The sequence below is a fragment of the Amblyomma americanum genome, chromosome 4 (assembly GCF_052857255.1).
Source record: "Amblyomma americanum isolate KBUSLIRL-KWMA chromosome 4, ASM5285725v1, whole genome shotgun sequence".
Lineage (NCBI taxonomy): Eukaryota > Metazoa > Arthropoda > Arachnida > Ixodida > Ixodidae > Amblyomma > Amblyomma americanum.
Genome location: NC_135500.1, coordinates 155,670,571 through 155,689,571, shown reverse-complemented (window position 1 = coordinate 155,689,571; position 19,001 = coordinate 155,670,571). Strand labels below are relative to the sequence as shown.

At 46.1% G+C, this 19,001-nt stretch overlaps 2 protein-coding genes across 3 annotated transcripts in view; one reads left to right on the top strand and one right to left on the bottom strand.

Moving 5' to 3' along the window:
- Positions 1-7,292: 7,292 nt before the first annotated feature.
- Positions 7,293-8,274, bottom strand: LOC144128577 (cytochrome c oxidase assembly factor 5). Its single transcript, XM_077662078.1, has 3 exons — positions 8,029-8,274; positions 7,853-7,954; positions 7,293-7,422 (listed from the first exon to the last, which is right to left on the bottom strand). The coding sequence occupies exons 1-3, from the start codon at positions 8,134-8,136 to the stop codon at positions 7,381-7,383; spliced, it is 252 nt and encodes an 83-aa protein (XP_077518204.1). The 5' UTR covers positions 8,137-8,274; the 3' UTR covers positions 7,293-7,380.
- Positions 8,275-8,308: 34 nt separating this feature from the next.
- Positions 8,309-19,001, top strand: part of LOC144128575 (transcription factor IIIA-like) — a 24,819-nt gene continuing 14,126 nt past the window's right edge. The window contains exons 1-5 of one of the 2 annotated variants that reach the window (XM_077662074.1): positions 8,309-8,495; positions 9,460-9,575; positions 9,643-9,733; positions 9,893-9,975; positions 17,882-17,955. In XM_077662074.1, the coding sequence (XP_077518200.1) occupies positions 8,352-8,495; positions 9,460-9,575; positions 9,643-9,733; positions 9,893-9,975; positions 17,882-17,955 (508 nt within the window). In that variant the 5' untranslated portion in view covers positions 8,309-8,351. The remainder of the gene's footprint in view (positions 8,496-9,459; positions 9,576-9,642; positions 9,734-9,892; positions 9,976-17,881; positions 17,956-19,001) is intronic. The other variant, XM_077662073.1, reaches the window with a different exon arrangement.

The following is a 19,001-nucleotide window of genomic DNA, read 5'->3' as shown; positions in this document are numbered from 1 at the left end:
TCCTGCTTTTAGAGACCCCGAAGATTCACTGTGTTTGCCCTGGCTGCTAGATTCAAGAGAATGAACTGAAACTTGTGCCAGAAAAAAAAAAAGTTGCGGAAAGGGCAAAGTGCCACTGCATCGTGCACATGCAAGAAGACTGCCTGAATGGTGCTTGCACCACGGTGCACAGAAGCCATTCATGTTGCCGCCAGTGTGGCACAGAAAAAGCGCTCCAAAATGAGCCAAGAGGCAGTGCTTGTTACAAGACGTGCACCGGTAGTTTGGTATTAACAAGTTTTAGCATAGTGTGTACCACGAGCCATCAATGCAGATGTGCAGATGGTCCTAATTCGGCAGGTGTGCCCACAGCAGGCCTGCTCGTGCTGCCTCGAGAGACCATCTGCATATGTGCACTGGCAGCTATCAGTAAACGCCACAGTTGGGTAGTATACACTATGCTATAACTCTCTATTATGTCGTCCACACACCTCTCTAGAGCACTATTATACTTGTATCATTTACAAATGGCTTAGGGCTTGAAATGATGTCCTTAAAAACTGTACCGGTCCCGCCAAGCAGCAGTGATTGTCATAAGTGCACAGCACAGCATGCTGCTCAAGCGCTCTATACAGGTGTATGGACGACTGTACAGCCCTGATTCAAAGGCTGCATAGGTTTACTCATGGTGGACACACAGTGAACTTGACGTAGCCCAGTATACCTGCTAAAATGGCGAGAATTGGGCCTATTAGGTTGCTAAAAGGTCTAAAATGGTTAAAAGCAGGAAAAAAGAGGCGACTAGTTTTTGTGAAAAATCGGGTCTGGAGAGTCTGGCGAAGGATGTGAAATCAAAAGAAAATCTTTGTCTTCGACCATTCTGCAGAGTAAAGACGCATAAAGATGGCAACGCCTTGCGAATAATTGTGGAAGACAAAGACCTGGCAAAGACCCTTGGCACGATACCTAGAACAGCACTTATCTTTGGAAGTAAACGACCCAAACAAAGTTCCGGGATCAGGAAAAGTCGTTGAATTCCTAAAAGAAGGCCGCACCGTGAGTTGCCTCTCCATCGACTTTCAGGATATGTATTACAACATCCCAAAATTTGCTGCCATGGCCGCTGTCGAAGCTATCGAGTGCTTTGGACCAGCAAAATTTCAGAATCAATGTGGTACCAGTGTTCGTTTTTTTTTTTTTTTTGGACTTGCTTCAGTTGTACTTGGATTTTCTGTTTCTCAGTTTCGAAGGCAACCTTTTCGAGCAGCGCACGGTGTCCCTGTGGTTTTCAAGGCCCCCCCAAAAACTATCGGGTTTATGCACAAAAGTAAATTAACAGGGGTAGGACTCCCAAACCGTTGCAGCATCAACCATGAGAAAAAAAACACGTCAAATGTGGCACAGGTGTTGTTTATGTCATCCCGCTCTCCTGCGGAATGAAGTATGTTGGCCAAACAGACTGTTTCATAAACAAAAGGCTAAGCGAGCACGCTAACAACTGTAACTCCATCACGCATTCGGGAAAGCTGGCGACTTCATTGTCATTGCTGCAAAATATGCAAGCCTCTGTTCGAAAAAAACCACGATCATTTCGCATTCCAGTAACAAAATAGAGCGATCGCAGAAGCCTTTGAAGTCAAATCCTCTGAGGCCGAAAGGTGTATCAGCAATGTATCTTTGTCGTTGCCTGAAAAAGAAGTTGACCTGCTTAGGCTATTACGGCGAGTGTGTTGTGTGGATCTGATTACGATTGCTCATACCAGTATGTTCTTTCGTTTCTTTGTTGCCATTGATGATGTGCACGTCTTGTGTATAAAAGACCACTTGTTTCCACCATTAAAACCAGCTGCAAGTTCGCGGTCTGTGTTGTTGTTGTGTCGTCTCGTTCTGTAAAAAGTTGAACGCATTGAACCATCATCAGTATATCTGGCCAGCTTAACACATATTCCTGAAAGACAGGATTATGAGAGATCATACATGTACTAGTTAATGAACTATAAAGCAAAATTAAAAATGTAGAGTACCCTGCAAAGACATGTCGGGTGTGAGGCCACTTACAAAATTATATTTTTGAAAAAGAACCGAAATTCTTAATTTGTGTTTCACCGAAATACCGATTCATTCCTGAAAAATTTTCAGCGAAAATTGTTTTTCATGAACACTGTTCCAGAGATACAGCTCAAGTTCAACCCCCTATGCATCTCTCCAAAGAAAGTTCCCAGCAAAATAATTACCTCAGTCTTGCTGCATGTTATTTTCTTGTTAATTTTTCAATTTATGTCACTGTTCTTTAATTCCGTCTATTTTTGTTTGTCTACTTTCTCGCAAGAAAGGGACGCAATGTTAACATTAGATGGCTATGTCATCCTGTCAGCACGGAAGTTTTGTTTGCATGACAGCATGTGTCATTTCAACAATGGCAACAGAGGAACGCTAGACATCCTGAAGCACACTTAGATCAAGCCTGGTCTGCATACACTGAAAGCTTGCCTGACAGGTGACCAACAGCGTATCTTGAAATCCTCCAGTCTGCTGCTGCCAGATAAGTCGCGAGGAAATAAAAGTGAGCTGCCACACGACCAAAACCAAGTAAAAACAAGATTAAGGGGTAGCTGAGCTACACCCTCCGTGGACATTTTGCTGTATGCCATCTTGCTTTTTGCCACTCCTTCTTACGCAAACATGCCTCTAACTTAATTCCAGTAAAAGATTTTGTATTGAAACCTAACAGACTTGTTTATTATGTACCTGGCTATGCAATGAACCACAGTTAACTGAAATCGTGCTATAATTTTTCTTATTGCTGCATTTTGCTCAATAGATACCTGTATGAAATGCATTGTTTTTGGTCTTTCCAGTATTTTACAATGACAATTATTTTGGTTCACTGCTAAGCTCAAGTATATGTATAAAACTGGGAAAAAAAATTGCCTTGTGATACCAAATAAAGACTGCTGTGTCAGGAGCACATTTAGCACATTTTTTTTTAAGTTTGTTCAACCTGTTTTGACATTTTGGTTAGGATAAAAGTTTTTTTTTTTTGGACTACTACTTTACTGTTTGTATCTGCTGTTAAACTTTTTTTTTTTTCAGAAAGTGGCGGGCCTTGAATATTTTCAGAAATGCCTTACAGCACACGCCTATTATGGCTTTTGGTCTCTCTCTGCAGCAGGTACTTGCACTACATCATTGTGCACAACAACCCACCATACACTGCCACTCTTGCCCTGCCAGAACACTCAGTATACGAACCTATTAAATCACACTTATGTACCACTGAGCGAGTTCACATTACGGTGTGCTTAAGCTTAAAAAATATACCATGTTAACATTCTCTTTTTTTTAAAGCGAGAAACTCTACTATACCCAATGATGATAAAAATATTTATTGAAGTACAGTTAGAGGGTGAGAAAGAGGAAGGGGGTGGTGTCCTTAGTTCAGGACTCTATTAGCAAAAGCTGCTGCCTTTGCACGTTTGATAAGCTGACGTCCTTCATCCAAACTAGACAGTGCTGTCTCCCGCCTTTCCTGCGTTGGCCAAGTTATAATGTTACCGACTGAGTTTTTTTGGCAGGCCCATACCAAGTGGCACAAGCCTTCCTTCTCGCCACAAACTTTGCATTTTGATTCGATGGAATCCAGGTTTATAACGTGTAGTATACAAGGGCTGTGGAATGTCTGAATCTGTTGTCTGCAGAGATAATGGTCGTTTTTGCCAAAGTTTCTGGCAGGCAGTGGACATGTCTGCCACTCTAGTCTGAGGTGTTGTATTATATCATTGTACGCTGAGAATGGATCGAACTGGTCCCATTCCGAGATACAACTATCGGGGTCCCGGAGAAGAAAAGCTTAGGCTGAGTTGTGTGCCAACTCATTCCCCTCTATATGCTGGTGGCCAGGTATGCACACCAACTGTTTGATGTCGGAGTAGGCTTGTCTGTCTGGAGGGTCAAGGTCGCAAGCAGGGCAATACTACTAGCTTTTGAGTCTATGAGTGTGTATTGTGAGGCATGGTGCATAGCCACCTCTTCTGCTGTTGTCTTCACCGACTGCTGCAAGTCCATCGACCATCTGCTCTTTGTGAACAACCGCTCAGACAGTGGCTAGTACTCCTTTGGGACCCGCGGCATGGACGTATAAAGGGAGCGTCTAGCATTCCGTTCAGACGGAACATTTGCTGCTGCTGCAGTTCCGTCCAGACGGAAGTATTTACTGCAGCTAGAGTTCCTTTATGTTTCGTTCAAGTCGATGACCCGATGTGCTGGTGTCCTTTATGTTACGTTCAAGCCGACGTCCCGATGTCAAAGCCGTTGTCAGTGAAGCCAGCAAACAATCCAGCGAAGCCGGCTGAGAGGAACAATTAAGGTGCAGTTACGTAGTTGAAACTATTAAAAAAGTTAAAAAAGCAGCAATCAGCAAAGTCAGACGTAATAAAATTGTAAACTATAGCTCAATCATTTAAGTCTAGTGAAAGTTATTGTTTTTTTTAAAAATGCTAACCATGCCAAGCATAAAGTAACTCTTGCGCAAATTGGAGTTTCGTCTGGACAGAACTTTAGCGCGAATTGCGAGTTCCGTCTGGACGGAACTCTAGCCACAGCCATGTATAAAACGCCTTCTTGTATGCCGTTGTGTTTTATGGATTCTTTGCTTTTGCTTGTTTTCTTACCTGGTGGTAGGTCGAGTGCATGCTTCTTGAAAAGGGAATAGAGTAGCCTTGAAGCATTTGGCGCTTCGGATAGTTTGTTTAACAAGAAGATTGAGGGGGCACTCAATATTGAGATTATTGAGGACCCTTCTCCCTGTTTGTGTGGTTGCCACTTGAGCCGCGAGGTGTGTCTCGATAAGCTCTTCAATGGTGTTGTGGACCCTTAAGTGGAGCAGTCCCACTGTTGATGATGGGAGCGGGAATCTTATAGCTCTTTTATAGGCCATTCTGTTTATAGTGTCGAGATGCTTTACATCAGGTTTTTTGGGGCGAAGGTATGTTACCACATATCCGATATGGCTGACGAAAAATGCCTGCACAAGGTGAAGGATGTCGCTTTCCTTCATACCGCGTTTCTTAGCCGTGATCCGGGCAATCATTTGAGCAACTTGTTCACCCACGTAACGAAGCTTTAGTAGTGTGAATTAATTATTGCCCCTGTTGTGAAGCCCCAGAATTTTGAGTTTTTCTACCTCATGTGCTGTGGTGTCCTTGATCTAGATTTCTATGGTGACTTGGTTCTTCCATTGTCGAATGATAAGCTCTGATTTTTCTAGCAAACATGCGAGTCTGCAGTCTTGTGCACAGGTTTGGACAGTCATTGCCACTTCCTGGAGGGAATCTTTCATTGTACCCATGTTGCCTATTGTTGTCCATATTGTAATGTCACCTGCGTACAACGCGCGATTGAATCCCAGAATTTGATTTAGTATTGATCATAGCTATGGTGATGAGAAGGGAGAGAGAGCACTGCTCCTTGCAGAGTCCCTCTTGTTTACATCTTCACTTGATGAATGTGTTGTGTTCCAACATTGACTCGCACTTCCATGTTCAGAGAGAAACTGCGGATGTAAGCATATGTCCATGACCCACAGGGCTTGGAGATTCTCCAGTATTGTGGAGTGTTTAATGTTGTCAAATGCTCCTTTCAGGTCTAATGCCAGAATAACACTGTTGCATTTTTCTGTGCTGGATCAACAACTTCTTCCTTGAGTTGGAGGAGGATGTCCCGAGTTGATAGATGACCCGCCGCGGTGGCTCAGTGGTTAGGGCGCTCGGCTACTGATCTGGAATTCCCGGGTTCGAACCCGACCGCGGCGGCTGCGTTTTTATGAAGGCAAAACGCGCACGTTAAATATCCCCAGGTGGTCGAAATTATTCCAGAGCCCCTCCACTACAGCACCTCTTCCTTCCTTTCTTCTTTCACTCCATCCTTTATCCCCTCCCTTATGGCCGCGCAGTTCAGGTGTCCAATGATATATGAGACAGATACTGTACCCTTTCCTTTCCCCAAAAACCAATTATTATTATTATTATGATAGATGAGCCCGAAAACCGAACATAGTGTGTGGTAGGAGCCCATTAATTTCTAGAGTTTGGTAGGTGGTTATAACTAAGTTAATTCACTATTTCAGTTGCAAGAAAGGCGGTTTATTTATTAGGGTACACAACTTGCTGGCACACAAATGTGCTGACGCACTGACACATGGGCATAGAATGTTTTCGAAATTGAAGTCGCATATATCTATTCAGATCTTAGAACCTTGTCATATTGGCTACGTCTTGCTTTCAGCCTTTAATTCATTTTTGTAAACAATACGTTCAAGCTGGTTTCCCAAGACAACACTCTGAAGCTTCTTCCACTTCCTCCAAATGTGAATTTTACAGTGACAGGAGAGAAGCATGTCAGCTGGACAATGCCATGGCTGCTTCCATTCACTGTGGCCAATGCTACACAACTGGATTTGCAATAATTAAGGCAGACATTGGCTGTTAAATAATTGTTTCTGTGAGGCTCACTGGTTCCCTGTGCTACCACACACTTGTCACTTGGTCTTAGCTTGGCCAAAAGCTGTTTTGGCACAGGTCTTGCAAAATTATTCACAGAAATGCTTGCTTCGTGTTACTTGTAGTAGTACTTCACGGTTGGCACACACTTCCATCACTGAAAATTTGGATAGCAAGATGCTAACTGCCAGCACCTTGTGAAACAATTTGTATTTATAAGTACAAACATACAGGCACCACATTAGCATTCTAAAACCACAGCCACAAGCTTACAAAAATTAAAAATAAGCTAAACTATGCAGTAACTTATTCCACTCTTTCAACACAAAATAAAGCGGATGGAGTGCATAGTATTCCCTCCAGGCAAAATGGCAACTACTGCTAGAGTTCTGTCCAGACGCTGAAAGTGCCATGATATAATTCATTTGGGAGGTTACGAATACAACCTAAAGTTTTTCAATCAGTCCAGCACCAGCACATAAAGTTATGTGCACGATTATCAATAACTGTGACGTTGTATTATTAAAAGCTGCACGGTTGTGTTTTCACTATTACACCTCGAGCATTTATGTTACAAGCTATCAGGGGTTAGGTTCACTGCCGTCGCAGTTGCAGTCTTATCTGAACATAGCTCCAAGAGTGATTAATTTCTTTCTAGGTGTTAGCATTCAATCTTAAGGAAGAACGCATCTCCTGCTAGAGTTTCCCTCTGGACTGCACTCTTGCCACACCAAAATAAAATGCGGCATGTACTTATGTGCATACAAGCGCACATCACAAAGCAGTAAGTCATCCCTAAGGGCACATGGCAAGCAATTTAACTAGAAACAAAGTTTATTATTTTATACAAAAATCTTGATAGGGACACAATTATGTGATGCTCAGTTACCATACGTCGTGGCTGTCAGTAGCCTTTTCTTCCTCTGAACCTCTGCCTGTTGTCCAACTGGGAAAGAAAAAAAAAAGATGTGAACTCTTTATGAGGGTTTAACGTCCCAACGCGACGCATTTTTTTTTTTTTATTCGAGGAGTGTGCCATGAGGCATAAGTTGAGAAAGGGGGAAGGAATGCACGAGATAGAAAGTTAAAAGAAGGAATGAAGACCCGTTTCGCTGAGGTAGCCTCAGAGGTTGCTGATGAAATGATTTTAAAAAGTCCACTTCACACAGTCACACATGGGCTATGAGGGATGCCGTAGTGGAGGGCTCTCAATGCAGACCACTCGTCGTTCTTTAACGTATGCTGACATCGCATAGCACATGGAAGCCTTTTGAGTTTTGATAAAGAAAAAACCGAAATAAAGCAGCACAGCCAAAAAAAGTGCCTACAGTTGTGTAAAGGGGCGAAAGAAAGTCACAATTTAAGCAAAAGCCTACCATCGAACGCTTGCACTCGAAGAATAGAGTTTTCAGATTGTGACACTCGGGGGGAATGGACGGATGATTTGCTCGCAAGCAATCTTTCGGCGTTAATTTCTCCTGAAATAAAAAGAACGGAGCATTAAGGAAAGCCCAGTAAGTGTAACGAAATCAACGGCCCAATTGCAACTTGCCTTTTTAACACAATCAGTTGCTAACAGACAGCGTTTCAGGTCATCTTTAACACCTTCGCACGCCCTGTGAGGCGCTAAAGCGCTGTCTTCTTCTGTGTACACCGGCATCACTCCGAATTTGTTCGCTCCAGCACGCACTACACTGCACGGGGATAAACGGCGCCCCAAATGCTCATTTCGCCACCAAAACCTCAAAACCGCCACTTCTTGCGACTGCCAAAGCGGCTCTGACTGGCTCTGATCGGACTTCGGCTGGCTATTCCGCTAAAAGAGAGAACTTGTCATCATCACCACCTTACTACTGCTGCATTTTGGGGTGATGCATGGGCGAACTCGCTGCTGGCATGACCGGCAACAGTGCTTGCACCAGTAACGAAACTACCTTTATCTGTTGTTTTGATGGTTGTTCTGCAAGTTTCCCGAATGGAAAGAAATTAAAATGGCACATGCGAGTTCACTGCGGAGATGTGAGTACTATGTATACCTGATATACCTGACGGACCGCGAAGAGGCACGTTCTAACAGTGCATGTAACGTAGTCGGTCGGTGCAGCTTCTCGCATTTGCGGTCTTTCGCGGTGATTTTAGCCCAGCCGCAAGAAAATTGCTTGTGAACTAAGCGATGAAGCTTATGTTACACGTTTGACCCTGTTTATTTCGTCGAGTGACGCTTTGCCTGTCACGTATGTTATGGCACATTGTGAATGGTGTGCGTTTACTTCAAGAGTTCGAAATTTTGTCCGGTCAGGTATCACTTATGGTGGAAACAACGAAGAGTTGCAGTTTGACCAAGTCAAATGATCCTGGATCCTTGTTCATATACCTCACCGCATGTCATGCTTAAAACTATCTGCGACTTGATCTTTCTGTGAACAGTGTGTGCGAAAAAAACTCGTGAAGGCTACTGTGCCGGCCGCCGTCACTCTTTTCCATATCGTCATAGTTCAGATGCTTTTATTCCTTCTTAATTGGCGTAAGATGGACATACTGTTCGCGCCAGATTGTCAGACTCAAGTTTGAATTGAATCAAAACCTTTTGAAATTGGGTAGTGTCAGATGTGGCTGGGAAACGTACTGCGTACCATTTACCTTTGACGCGACTGGTAGGTGATGATACTTAAGTCGCTGAGGCCAGGTTAATAGAAGGAAGCTTTCTTTCTTTTTCTTTTTTACTTTCCTTTTCTTTGAAACCCGCCGCGGTGGCTCAGTGGTATGGTGCTCGGCTGCTGACACGGGAACACGTGGTTTCGATCCCGGCCGCAGCGGTCGCATTTTCGAGGGAGGCGAAATGTTAGAAGCCCGTGTACTGTTCGATGTTGGTCAAAATTACCCGGAGCCCTCCGCTGCGGCTTTCCTCGTAGCCTGAGTTGCTTTGGGACGCTAAACCCCCTAAAACCAAAGTTAACCAACCTTTTCCTTGAATTATTTTCAGCGACCTTTCAAGTGCGCACATCCAGGCTGCAGCAAAGAGTACACTAGACAGTTTCACCTCACGCGACATGTAAAAAAATCGCACGAAGCCAAGAATGGCCAAGGCAAAACTTTCAAGTGAGTTTCCAAACCACATCCGCCTATTCAAGGTGTTACAGCGTAAGAATTTCTCTTCCGTGTGCAGATGTACGCAAGAAAACTGTGGCAAGATTTTGTCTTCGGAAAATGCCTTTTACAAGCACATTAAATATTCCCACGCAAAGCGCAAATTTCAGGCAAGTGCGATAATGAAAACTACTGCTCGTTGTTTTGTTGTGATGCCTGTGGGCTCTTGGCATTGAAGCCTTGTCTTTTTAACCCTTCCTGTCACCTGTAAATTGCCTCTTTGGGTTTGTAAGGATGCATTGTTAATTGCCATTCTTTCCTTCCTTTAGTGTGAGCATTGTCCAAAAGCATTCACAAAGCATCAGCATCTCAAAGTGCACAGTTTTGAGCACACCAAGGTGCTGCCTTATCCGTGAGTACCATTTGTTTCCACCTTTGCAGCATGTGGCCATGCAGCCTGTGTGGAAACCCAGCTATATTGTTTGTTGCCTGCCAGTGTTACTTATGTAATGTGTGGCTGCTTATATCATCTCTCTCAAATATTCGTATTTGTTGTGCCCGGCTGTCGTCTCAAGTTTGTGCATTTTACCCCGGCCACATATTTCTCATGGAAGTAGTAGTTGTGGCTAGGGGTGTGCGAATTTTCGGAGCTCTTGAATAACAAATTGACTATACTTCTATTCGATTCACTTAACAGATCAAATAGTGCACATACAAAATTATGTGAAATGAATTGAATATTCTGTGAAGTTTATAATTTATTTCGAATAAGTGGCACGAAGTCCGAATTAGACACGCTGTTGTTTTCGTCGATGACAGTTTCAAAATGGTCACTCAGACGCATGCTGCTACGATCAGTCGAGGCAGAAGGGAGGGTTCAGCTTTGCGAATTGGTCCATTTCATGTGGTGACGCTCATAATGGTTATACATGGCCTCCAAAATCGCATGACGGTGCAGTGCTCTGGCATGTTAAGCACCCCGTGCCTTGATGCCCGGTTTCGAACACCAGGGTTGATACGTAGCTCTCACCCCTCTCATAGACTGAGATGTGGCACTAGTTTTTCCTTGTCATCATCTGTAGAAACTGGCAATTTTTCTATGCGTGTGACATGATGGTCATCAGGTGAAGTGGTGTTGTATTGTGTAGCCCACAGTGATCAGTGTTTCATCATTTGACAGCTACTATACCTATAACGTCATAAGTTACAGTGCCGTACGACTGCACCTCTAATAGCATTTCGCTGTTTCTTGCTATTAGTCATTAGGTAGATATTCGATACTAGTGCAAATATGTGTAAAAGTATTTTATTCGTATTTGATTGTGTCACTATTCGTTTTGTTTCGATTTGTTGTGGGCCTAAATTATTTTAATTTGGTACACTGATCATGTTCAGTTCAGTCAGGAAAAGTACTATTCACGCACCTCCAAGTAATAGATCTAATGATTTCGCACTTAGGCTTTGGAATTTTGCTACGTATATTTTAAATATTAGATGGCTGACAATATTTTCTTGCTGATGAAATGTAGAAGGTAATTTGCTGTTTTAATTTATTTAATCCTGTGTTGAAATCAGCCTTTTGCACAGGAAGTTGCCCACAGATTAATTACAGCTCTGATCAGTGGGACTCTGCTGTGCTGGTGATATTTGCGAAGTGCTATGGAAATCTTTCTTTTTCTCAATTGCTGAAAACCACTACTGCTCTACTTTTGTCTCTATGAAGTGAAGGGTGCCTGTTTTGGACAGCTTGCATTACACCTGGAAGATGGATGCTTTGCAGCTTGCCCTCTTCTAGCGAGAACAGAATCATTCACAAGGCAAAAATGGGATAGAGGAATGAGATTTTCATTCTAAAGGGGCTCTGAAAGGGGCTCTCAATAAAGGTATAGCCGCTGTGGTGACTTAGTGGTTATGGTACTCGGCTGCTAACCCAAAGGACACGGGTTCGGTCCCGGCTGCAGCAAAATGCTAGAGGCTTGTGTACTGTGTGGTGACAGTTGATGTTAAAGAACCCCAGGTGTTCAAAATTTCCGGAGCCCTCCACTATGGCGTCCCTCATAGCCTGAGTCGCTTTGGGACGTTAAACCCCATAGACCAGTCATTAAAGGTACAGTATTCCTGAGATGTTAAAGGACGCCAGTTCACAGATATCCTCTAGCAAGAATTTTTTTTAATGTGTTTTGTAGAAGCTGGGTTATCTGTAGTTAAATTTTAAATTTCCTCTCCTCATTTTTTGCACCCTCAAAGGTCAGCGCTTCTTTGCCAGCCCACCTCTGACGCTTGTGGAAATTTCACAGAGGGCGAAGCTTCCTGACCCGCCTTAGTGACACTGCTGACTGGCCGTGGCCATGGTAGCTGCGTGAGGCCTGAAAGAATGTAACCAATAGCTTTCTCTGAACAGAATTATGTAGGAGGAGGAATATGTAACAGAGGAGGGTGTGAGTCATGAAAAAGTCATCAAAAAAGACGCGAACTTTCGCGCGTGATTGTGGGTTCTGTGCTGCATGTAGAAGTGTATTGAGTTCATGACGAGAGAATGTAGTGATTGAGCAAATTTACATACTGTTACGTTTCGCCTACGACGCGCGGTATAGCCGGCGCGGATGCAACGGACGCCGGGGCTTCGTTCAAAGTGGCGGTCATTTTGGGCCCGTTCAGTGCTGCCGTAACGCCTCTCGCCAAGCGCGTCCAGGCAGGTTTCAATGCCACGTGTCGTCGTGTGTGCGTGTGTGTGTGTGCATGTTGGTGCCCACGCTTGTCAAAGCGCGGCAGCCGGGGAGAGGAGCTCCCCAACTGGGAGGCGAGGAGGTCTGACCGGCGCCGGCCCGGCGGACGCGCACGTCACGTCTGAACATGTCTGAGCGTCGCCGTATCGGGCGCCTCATCCCAAGCCGTTCCTTCTTGCCCTCGACTCCGAGGGTATAAAAAGCCGCTGCCCCAGACGCCAAAAGAGACTTCGATTTCTTCCTTCGAGTAACGTGGTCGCCCTGACCGGCTGCTCTTTTGCGATGCCAGAATAAACAAGTTGTTCTGTTGCCAGTCGACTCATCCTTTGCCGGGACCTTCGGATGTTTCCAGCTTTGCCCCAGGCCGCCAGGCCAACGCTACCCTTGGGGCTTGCAACCCTTTTGCAACAACTGGTTGCCAGCGGTGAGATCGCGACAACAGAGGCCAGCAGCGAAGATATGCGGTCAACTGTATGCTGAGCAGCACAACGACCATCCGGGAGCAGTGCAACGAGCCCTGTGTGATGACTGGTTGCCTGCAGCGGAACGACTGCGCTGAATTCTTGGCTGCGAGGTTTGGTGAGTGCGGGACTTTCTTCTTCTGAGTTTTGCCAGGCTTTTGTTAGTGTCAGAAACAGAGCTGGTAATTGTGTTGTCGTTGCTGCCGGGTTAGTTTGCGGCAAGACAATAGTAGGCAGTAGAGAAAGCAGCATTCGGAGCAGCCATGGATTTGAAGTCGTTGCGCAAACCGAAATTGCTGGAGCTTGCAAGAGAGTTGGGTCTGGATGTCTCAAACTCAGAAAACCAGAACTGCTAAGGGCTATTCTTGAGTTGGAGGCTGAGGATGACGAGCTGTCGGAATGCCTTGAGACCATTGAGGAGAAAGAGCAAAAAGAGAAAGACGAGCGCGAACGTAAAGAGCAAAAAGAGAAAGACGAGCGCGAACGTAAAGAACAAAAAGATAAAGAGAAAGAAGAGCGCCACCGTCAACACGCTTTGGAAATGAAGCGTCTCGAGGTAGAGATGGAACGCGCTCGTAATGGAAGTCAGGCACACGGTGCAGGAGAACGGGTATCGTTCAAAATGACTGACCTGATGCGGCCGTTTAAGCTTGGAGAGGACATTGGTTTGTTCCTGGTTAACTTTGAGCGAACGTGCGAGAAGCAGGGGTTCTCTCGGGAAACGTGGCCACAGCGCTTGCTCACTTTGTTACCCGGCGAGGCGGCCGACGTAGTCGCTCGCTTGAAGAGAGAGGAGGCAGAGGATTTCGACCAAGTGAAATCGAGTCTGCTAAAAAAATACAGGCTGTCAGCGGAGGCGTTCCGTCGGAAGTTTCGGGAAAATGAAAAAGGCAGAAGTGAGTCATATACAGAGTTTGCCTACAGGCTTATGTCAAACATGCAGGAGTGGCTCAAAGAAGAGAAAGCGTTTGGTGACCACGAGAAAATTCTGCAGTGTTTCGGGCTAGAACAGTTTTATAGTCGGTTACCTGAGAACGTGCGGTACTGGGTCTTGGATAGGCCAGACGTTAGTACAGTGGCTCAAGCCGCCGAGCTAGCCGAGGAGTTTGTGACGCGTCGGGCTCGCGGAGCTAAGGACGGTCAAAAGGGTGAATTTGGCTCCAAGTCTGAGAGGCCGAAGTTCACACCCATGAGAGCAAGGGGGGACACATGTAGTGCGGATGCGAGTGAAAGCAGTCCGACCGAACGTAAGGAGACGGCGGCAGCCGAAGCCGAACGCAGAAAGCGGTTCGAGAGGAGGCAAGCGCGTGTGTGTTATACGTGCCAGAAGCCGGGTCACTTTTTGGCGCAGTGTCCAGAAACAAAAAGAGAAGTCGTGTGTTTGTCATTATGTAGCACTGACGAGAACATGAAGCTTCTCGAGCCTTACATGCAAGACTTCCTCGTGAACGGGAAAGAGTGCCGAGTGCTTCGTGATTCCGCAGCTACAATGGATGTAGTTCACCCCTCTTACGTAGAACCCGATATGTTCACGGGCGAGTGCGCATGGATCAAGCAAGCCTTGGAAGCTCGTAGCGTGTGTCTGCCCGTAGCAAAAGTGCTTATTGAAGGACCTTTCGGAGCACTTGAGACGGAGGCCGTAGTGTCATCTATGCTGCCCCCCCAGTACCCGTACCTATTTTCGAACAGGTCCGATCACCTCCTGCGCGAGAAGGGGCTTTTGTTTGGTGAGGCTAGCGTTCAGGCCTTAACCAGATCGAGAGTTCGGGAGCTCGCTGCAAAGGCGGTGGTTGCGGGGCCGACGTTGTCGAACAATGAGAAAGGGTCGGAGGCGCAGCAAGCTGATATTCAGAGCACGTCCGAACTGAATAAAATTGAGCCTGTAGCGTTGAAGGCACCAGGTACTGGAGAGGAAACGCCCGACACGGGAAAGCTAGAAGAGCTTCCGGTCGAGCTTCCGGGACTAGGCTCAGTGACGAACAGGGAAGACACTGATCAGGCCATTAGTGACTTAATAATTAAAGCACCGCTGTCGCCTGAGCAGAAAACCGAACTACACCAACTCTTACAAGAGTTTCAAGGTCAGTTCTCTGAGAGGCCTGGTAGGACTTCTGTCCTTACTCATGATATAGAACTTACCTCCCCAGAGCCAGTACGATCCAAGGCGTACCGGGTGTCACCTCGCCAGCGCGATATTATGGAGGCTGAGGTAAAGAAAATGCTACAGCTCGGTGTTATTGAGGCGGGTGAGAGTGATTATACCTCCCCTTTGATTTTAGTTGAGGTACCGGGCAAGGAACCTCGTCCTTGCGTCGACTACCGCAGGCTTAATTCCATCACTAAGGATCAAATTTATCCGATCCCTAACATCGAGGAGCGCCTTGAGAAAGTTAGTAGCGCTCAGTTTATTTCCACCCTAGATCTTGTCAGGGGTTATTGGCAGGTTCCACTTACAGAAGAGGCTAGTAGGTATGCAGCGTTCATTTCACCAATGGGAACATTCCGTCCTAAAGTTTTGAGTTTTGGTTTGAAGAACGCGCCATACTGCTTTTCGAGCCTCATGGACAAAGTGTTGCGGGGACAGAAAGAATTCGCTTTACCGTATTTAGACGACGTAGCGATATTCTCCGCATCCTGGTCCGAGCATATGGCACACTTGCGGGCAGTGCTAACCCGCCTGCGCGAAGCGGGCTTGACAGTCAAGGCTCCCAAGTGCCAATTAGCACAGGCCGAGGTTGTCTACCTCGGTCACGTGATTGGACAGGGTCGTCGCCGCCCCTCTGAAATAAAGGTGGCCGCTGTGCGAGACTTCCCGCAACCGCGCACGAAGACCGATATTCGGTCGTTCTTAGGTGTCGCCGGCTACTATCAGAGGTACATCCCCAGGTACTCCGATATCGCGGCTCCCCTGACGGATGCTCTAAGAAAAACAGAGCCCCAAACAGTCGTCTGGGGCGAGACAAAGGAAAGAGCTTTTAGCGCCCTAAAGAGCGCCCTAACAAGCCAGCCTGTGCTACGATCACCAGACTACACAAAAGGGTTCGTTGTTCAGTGCGATGCTAGTGAGCGAGGCATGGGCGTTGTACTGTGCCAAAGGGACAATGGAGAAGTGGAACACCCCGTCCTGTATGCTAGTCGTAAGCTGACCTGTCGTGAGCAGGCATACAGCGCCACTGAAAAAGAGTGTGCGTGTCTCGTGTGGGCCGTTCAGAAATTGTCATGCTACCTAGCCGGCTCGAGGTTTATCATTGAGACGGATCACTGCCCTCTCCAATGGCTGCAGATCATCTCTCCCAAAAATGGCCGCCTCCTGCGCTGGAGCCTCGCTTTGCAACAATATTCCTTTGAGGTGCGTTACAAAAAGGGGAGTCTCAACGGTAACGCCGATGGCTTAAGTCGAAGCCCCTAACGTAGGAATCCGCCTTAAAGTTGTTTGTTACTGATGTTTTCTTCCTGAGGCAGGATTTTTAACATATTGCTTTTGTTTAGTGTTTCAAAGTGATTATGTGCTTTCTAGTGCAATTTTCCAATTTGTGGACGCGTTCTGAGTGCTGCTTGACTACTGTAAGGAACTAGGCAGTAGTATAAAAGGGGAAAGAGCCTGGCAGAGCTTAGTGAGGGTTGTCTCGTACTTGCTAACTGAGCGGTTGCCTTTCGGCGTAGTTCTAATGCTTGCTGGGAACGAGCACAAAAATGGCAACTCTCCCGAAGTGACTTTGCAGTGTCCTGTGTGATCCTGAACCTGAGAACGAGGCCTTCTCTGTGCGCTGCGCTCAAGCAACGTCGAGGGACGACCGGTTTCGATTACGAGCATCATCGAGCGACATCCCTCCGGACAGCGGATGCAGTCCCCTGACCATTGGGATCTCCTTCTCCCGGCAGGGCGGTCTGTTACGTTTCGCCTACGACGCGCGGTATAGCCGGCGCGGATGCAACGGATGCCGGGGCTTCGTTCAAAGTGGCGGTCATTTTGGGCCCGTTCAGTGCTGCCGTAACGCCTCTCGCCAAGCGCGTCCAGGCAGGTTTCAATGCCACGTGTCGTCGTGTGTGCGTGTGTGTGTGTGCATGTTGGTGCCCACGCTTGTCAAAGCGCGGTAGCCGGGGAGAGGAGCTCCCCAACTGGGAGGCGAGGAGGTCTGACCGGCGCCGGCCCGGCGGACGCGCACGTCACGTCTGAACATGTCTGAGCGTCGCCGTATCGGGCGCCTCATCCCAAGCCGTTCCTTCTTGCCCTCGACTCCGAGGGTATAAAAAGTCGCTGCCCCAGACGCCAAAAGAGACTTCGATTTCTTCCTTCGAGTAACGTGGTCGCCCTGACCGGCTGCTCTTTTGCGATGCCAGAATAAACAAGTTGTTCTGTTGCCAGTCGACTCATCCTTTGCCGGGACCTTCGGATGTTTCCAGCTTTGCCCCAGGCCGCCAGGCCAACGCTACCCTTGGGGCTTGCAACCCTTTTGCAACAATACTCTCAGAAGGTGTTCCAGAGCCTCTTTAATTGATCACTTTTTTTGTTTGTTATGCTGCATTGGATTGAGTGACTGGAGAACTCACACTGTTGCAAGCATACCACAACACACAAGGCCACCATTAGGTTGTGAAACTTAAAGCAGCTCCTGTTCTCCACAAGCATAGCTTTGCACTTTGAATTTTTTTCTCCTCACATAAGCTTACAGTGTGTGCAGACATCTGTGGAAGTGTGGATCGATCTGGTTTCTCGTAGTCAGTGTCCTGACTACTGCCCCTGCATAATTCACATGCTGACAAGCAAAGCTGGCTTCAGTTCATCAGTGCGATGCAACGATTGCTTCGTGCCGATTTGTATGCAGCTCTCTCAGCACTTGGTGATGTGTGAATAGCTCATGTCATGCTTTCATGTTCTATTGACTCTTTTCTCTGCAGTGGGAGGGCGGGACATAATTACCAAAAATGCATGCAGAATGGCTGCGTTTACTTGAAATCAACGATAAGACAAGCAGGTTCTAAACTGCATCATTTGGGCATTTAAAGGCAGATGTTTAAGGTCCTCGGCTTCATTACTGCAGAGCTTCTTTAAATTGCTGTTCGCGTTTGAGAGAATGCTTCGAGCATGTTAGCGTTTTTGTCTCACCCGATGTGTCGCACTTCTTTGCAGTTGTCCAGAGCCGGGATGCGACAGGGCATTCCTGCTGCCTAGCAAGCTCAGGGCCCACCAGAACACACACAAGGGTAAGAGCAGTGCTCCGCGTGCAGCTGAAAGGACCAGCAGTGCAGATTTCATCGATCGTTTTGGGCTTCATATTTGAACTGAACTTTAGCAACACTTGCTGTTGGGCTATTTGGTTATCCATGAAGTCCGAACGACCAGCACACAAAAACAACGGACAGAGTAGAAGGAGGACGATGTAGACAGAAGCGCATTTGAACTGTTTGTGGCTTTAAGTACTGTTTTCTGGACTTGTGTATCTCTTCCGGGGCCTCTCCCACATGCTCAACCCGTCAACCTGTGCTGCTTGAACTCCTTATTATCAGTGACGTGTGGATTATTTTACTGTCTCCTACAGCTTGCTGTCTATACCTACAAAAAGCTTAACTGTTTCCCTACCTCGAAAAGATGACCGATTTTCACTGTTAAAATAAAAATTATTTCTTCAAGTCCTAAATGCACCGCACATTTTAATACATCAAAGTATAGCTTATTGATTATACTTCTGAACAAAAAAAAAACGCCAGAGTTGTATGTGCAAAACTTTTAGAAAATTTACTAGTTAAAATGTTGGTAAAGCAAAAAAAATATTTCAAGCAAAACAAAAATAAGCCACTGCACTGATCCAGAAATTGATGACGAAGAAAAGGTAAAATATACAAAACGTTGCACATGTTCTTATCTACCATTTTTGCAATTTTCAGCTGCATACATAGTACACTGCAATTTCTGTTGCCTTTCAAGTTATGCAATATGACTGCTGTGCCACCAGAGAAAGCAGTCGCATGAGGACATAAAGTGGAGGTAGACTTGAGACGTGCTGCACATTACACTTGTTCTGGGTTCTGTTCTTGTTTTTGTTGTAGTAGAGTTTGCAGTTCCTACTTTTTCTCCTTTCTTTTTCTTTGGTTGACACATCTAATCAGTTTTTTGTCAGGAACCCCTAAAAAAATTTCCTAGCCTCCTGCTACACAAAACAGAATGATGCTCTGTATACCAGGAAAAATTGTTTTTGAGGTGAAGAGAAGCTTTTTGCGGCATAGTGGCAACGCCAGAAAACAGGCGATTC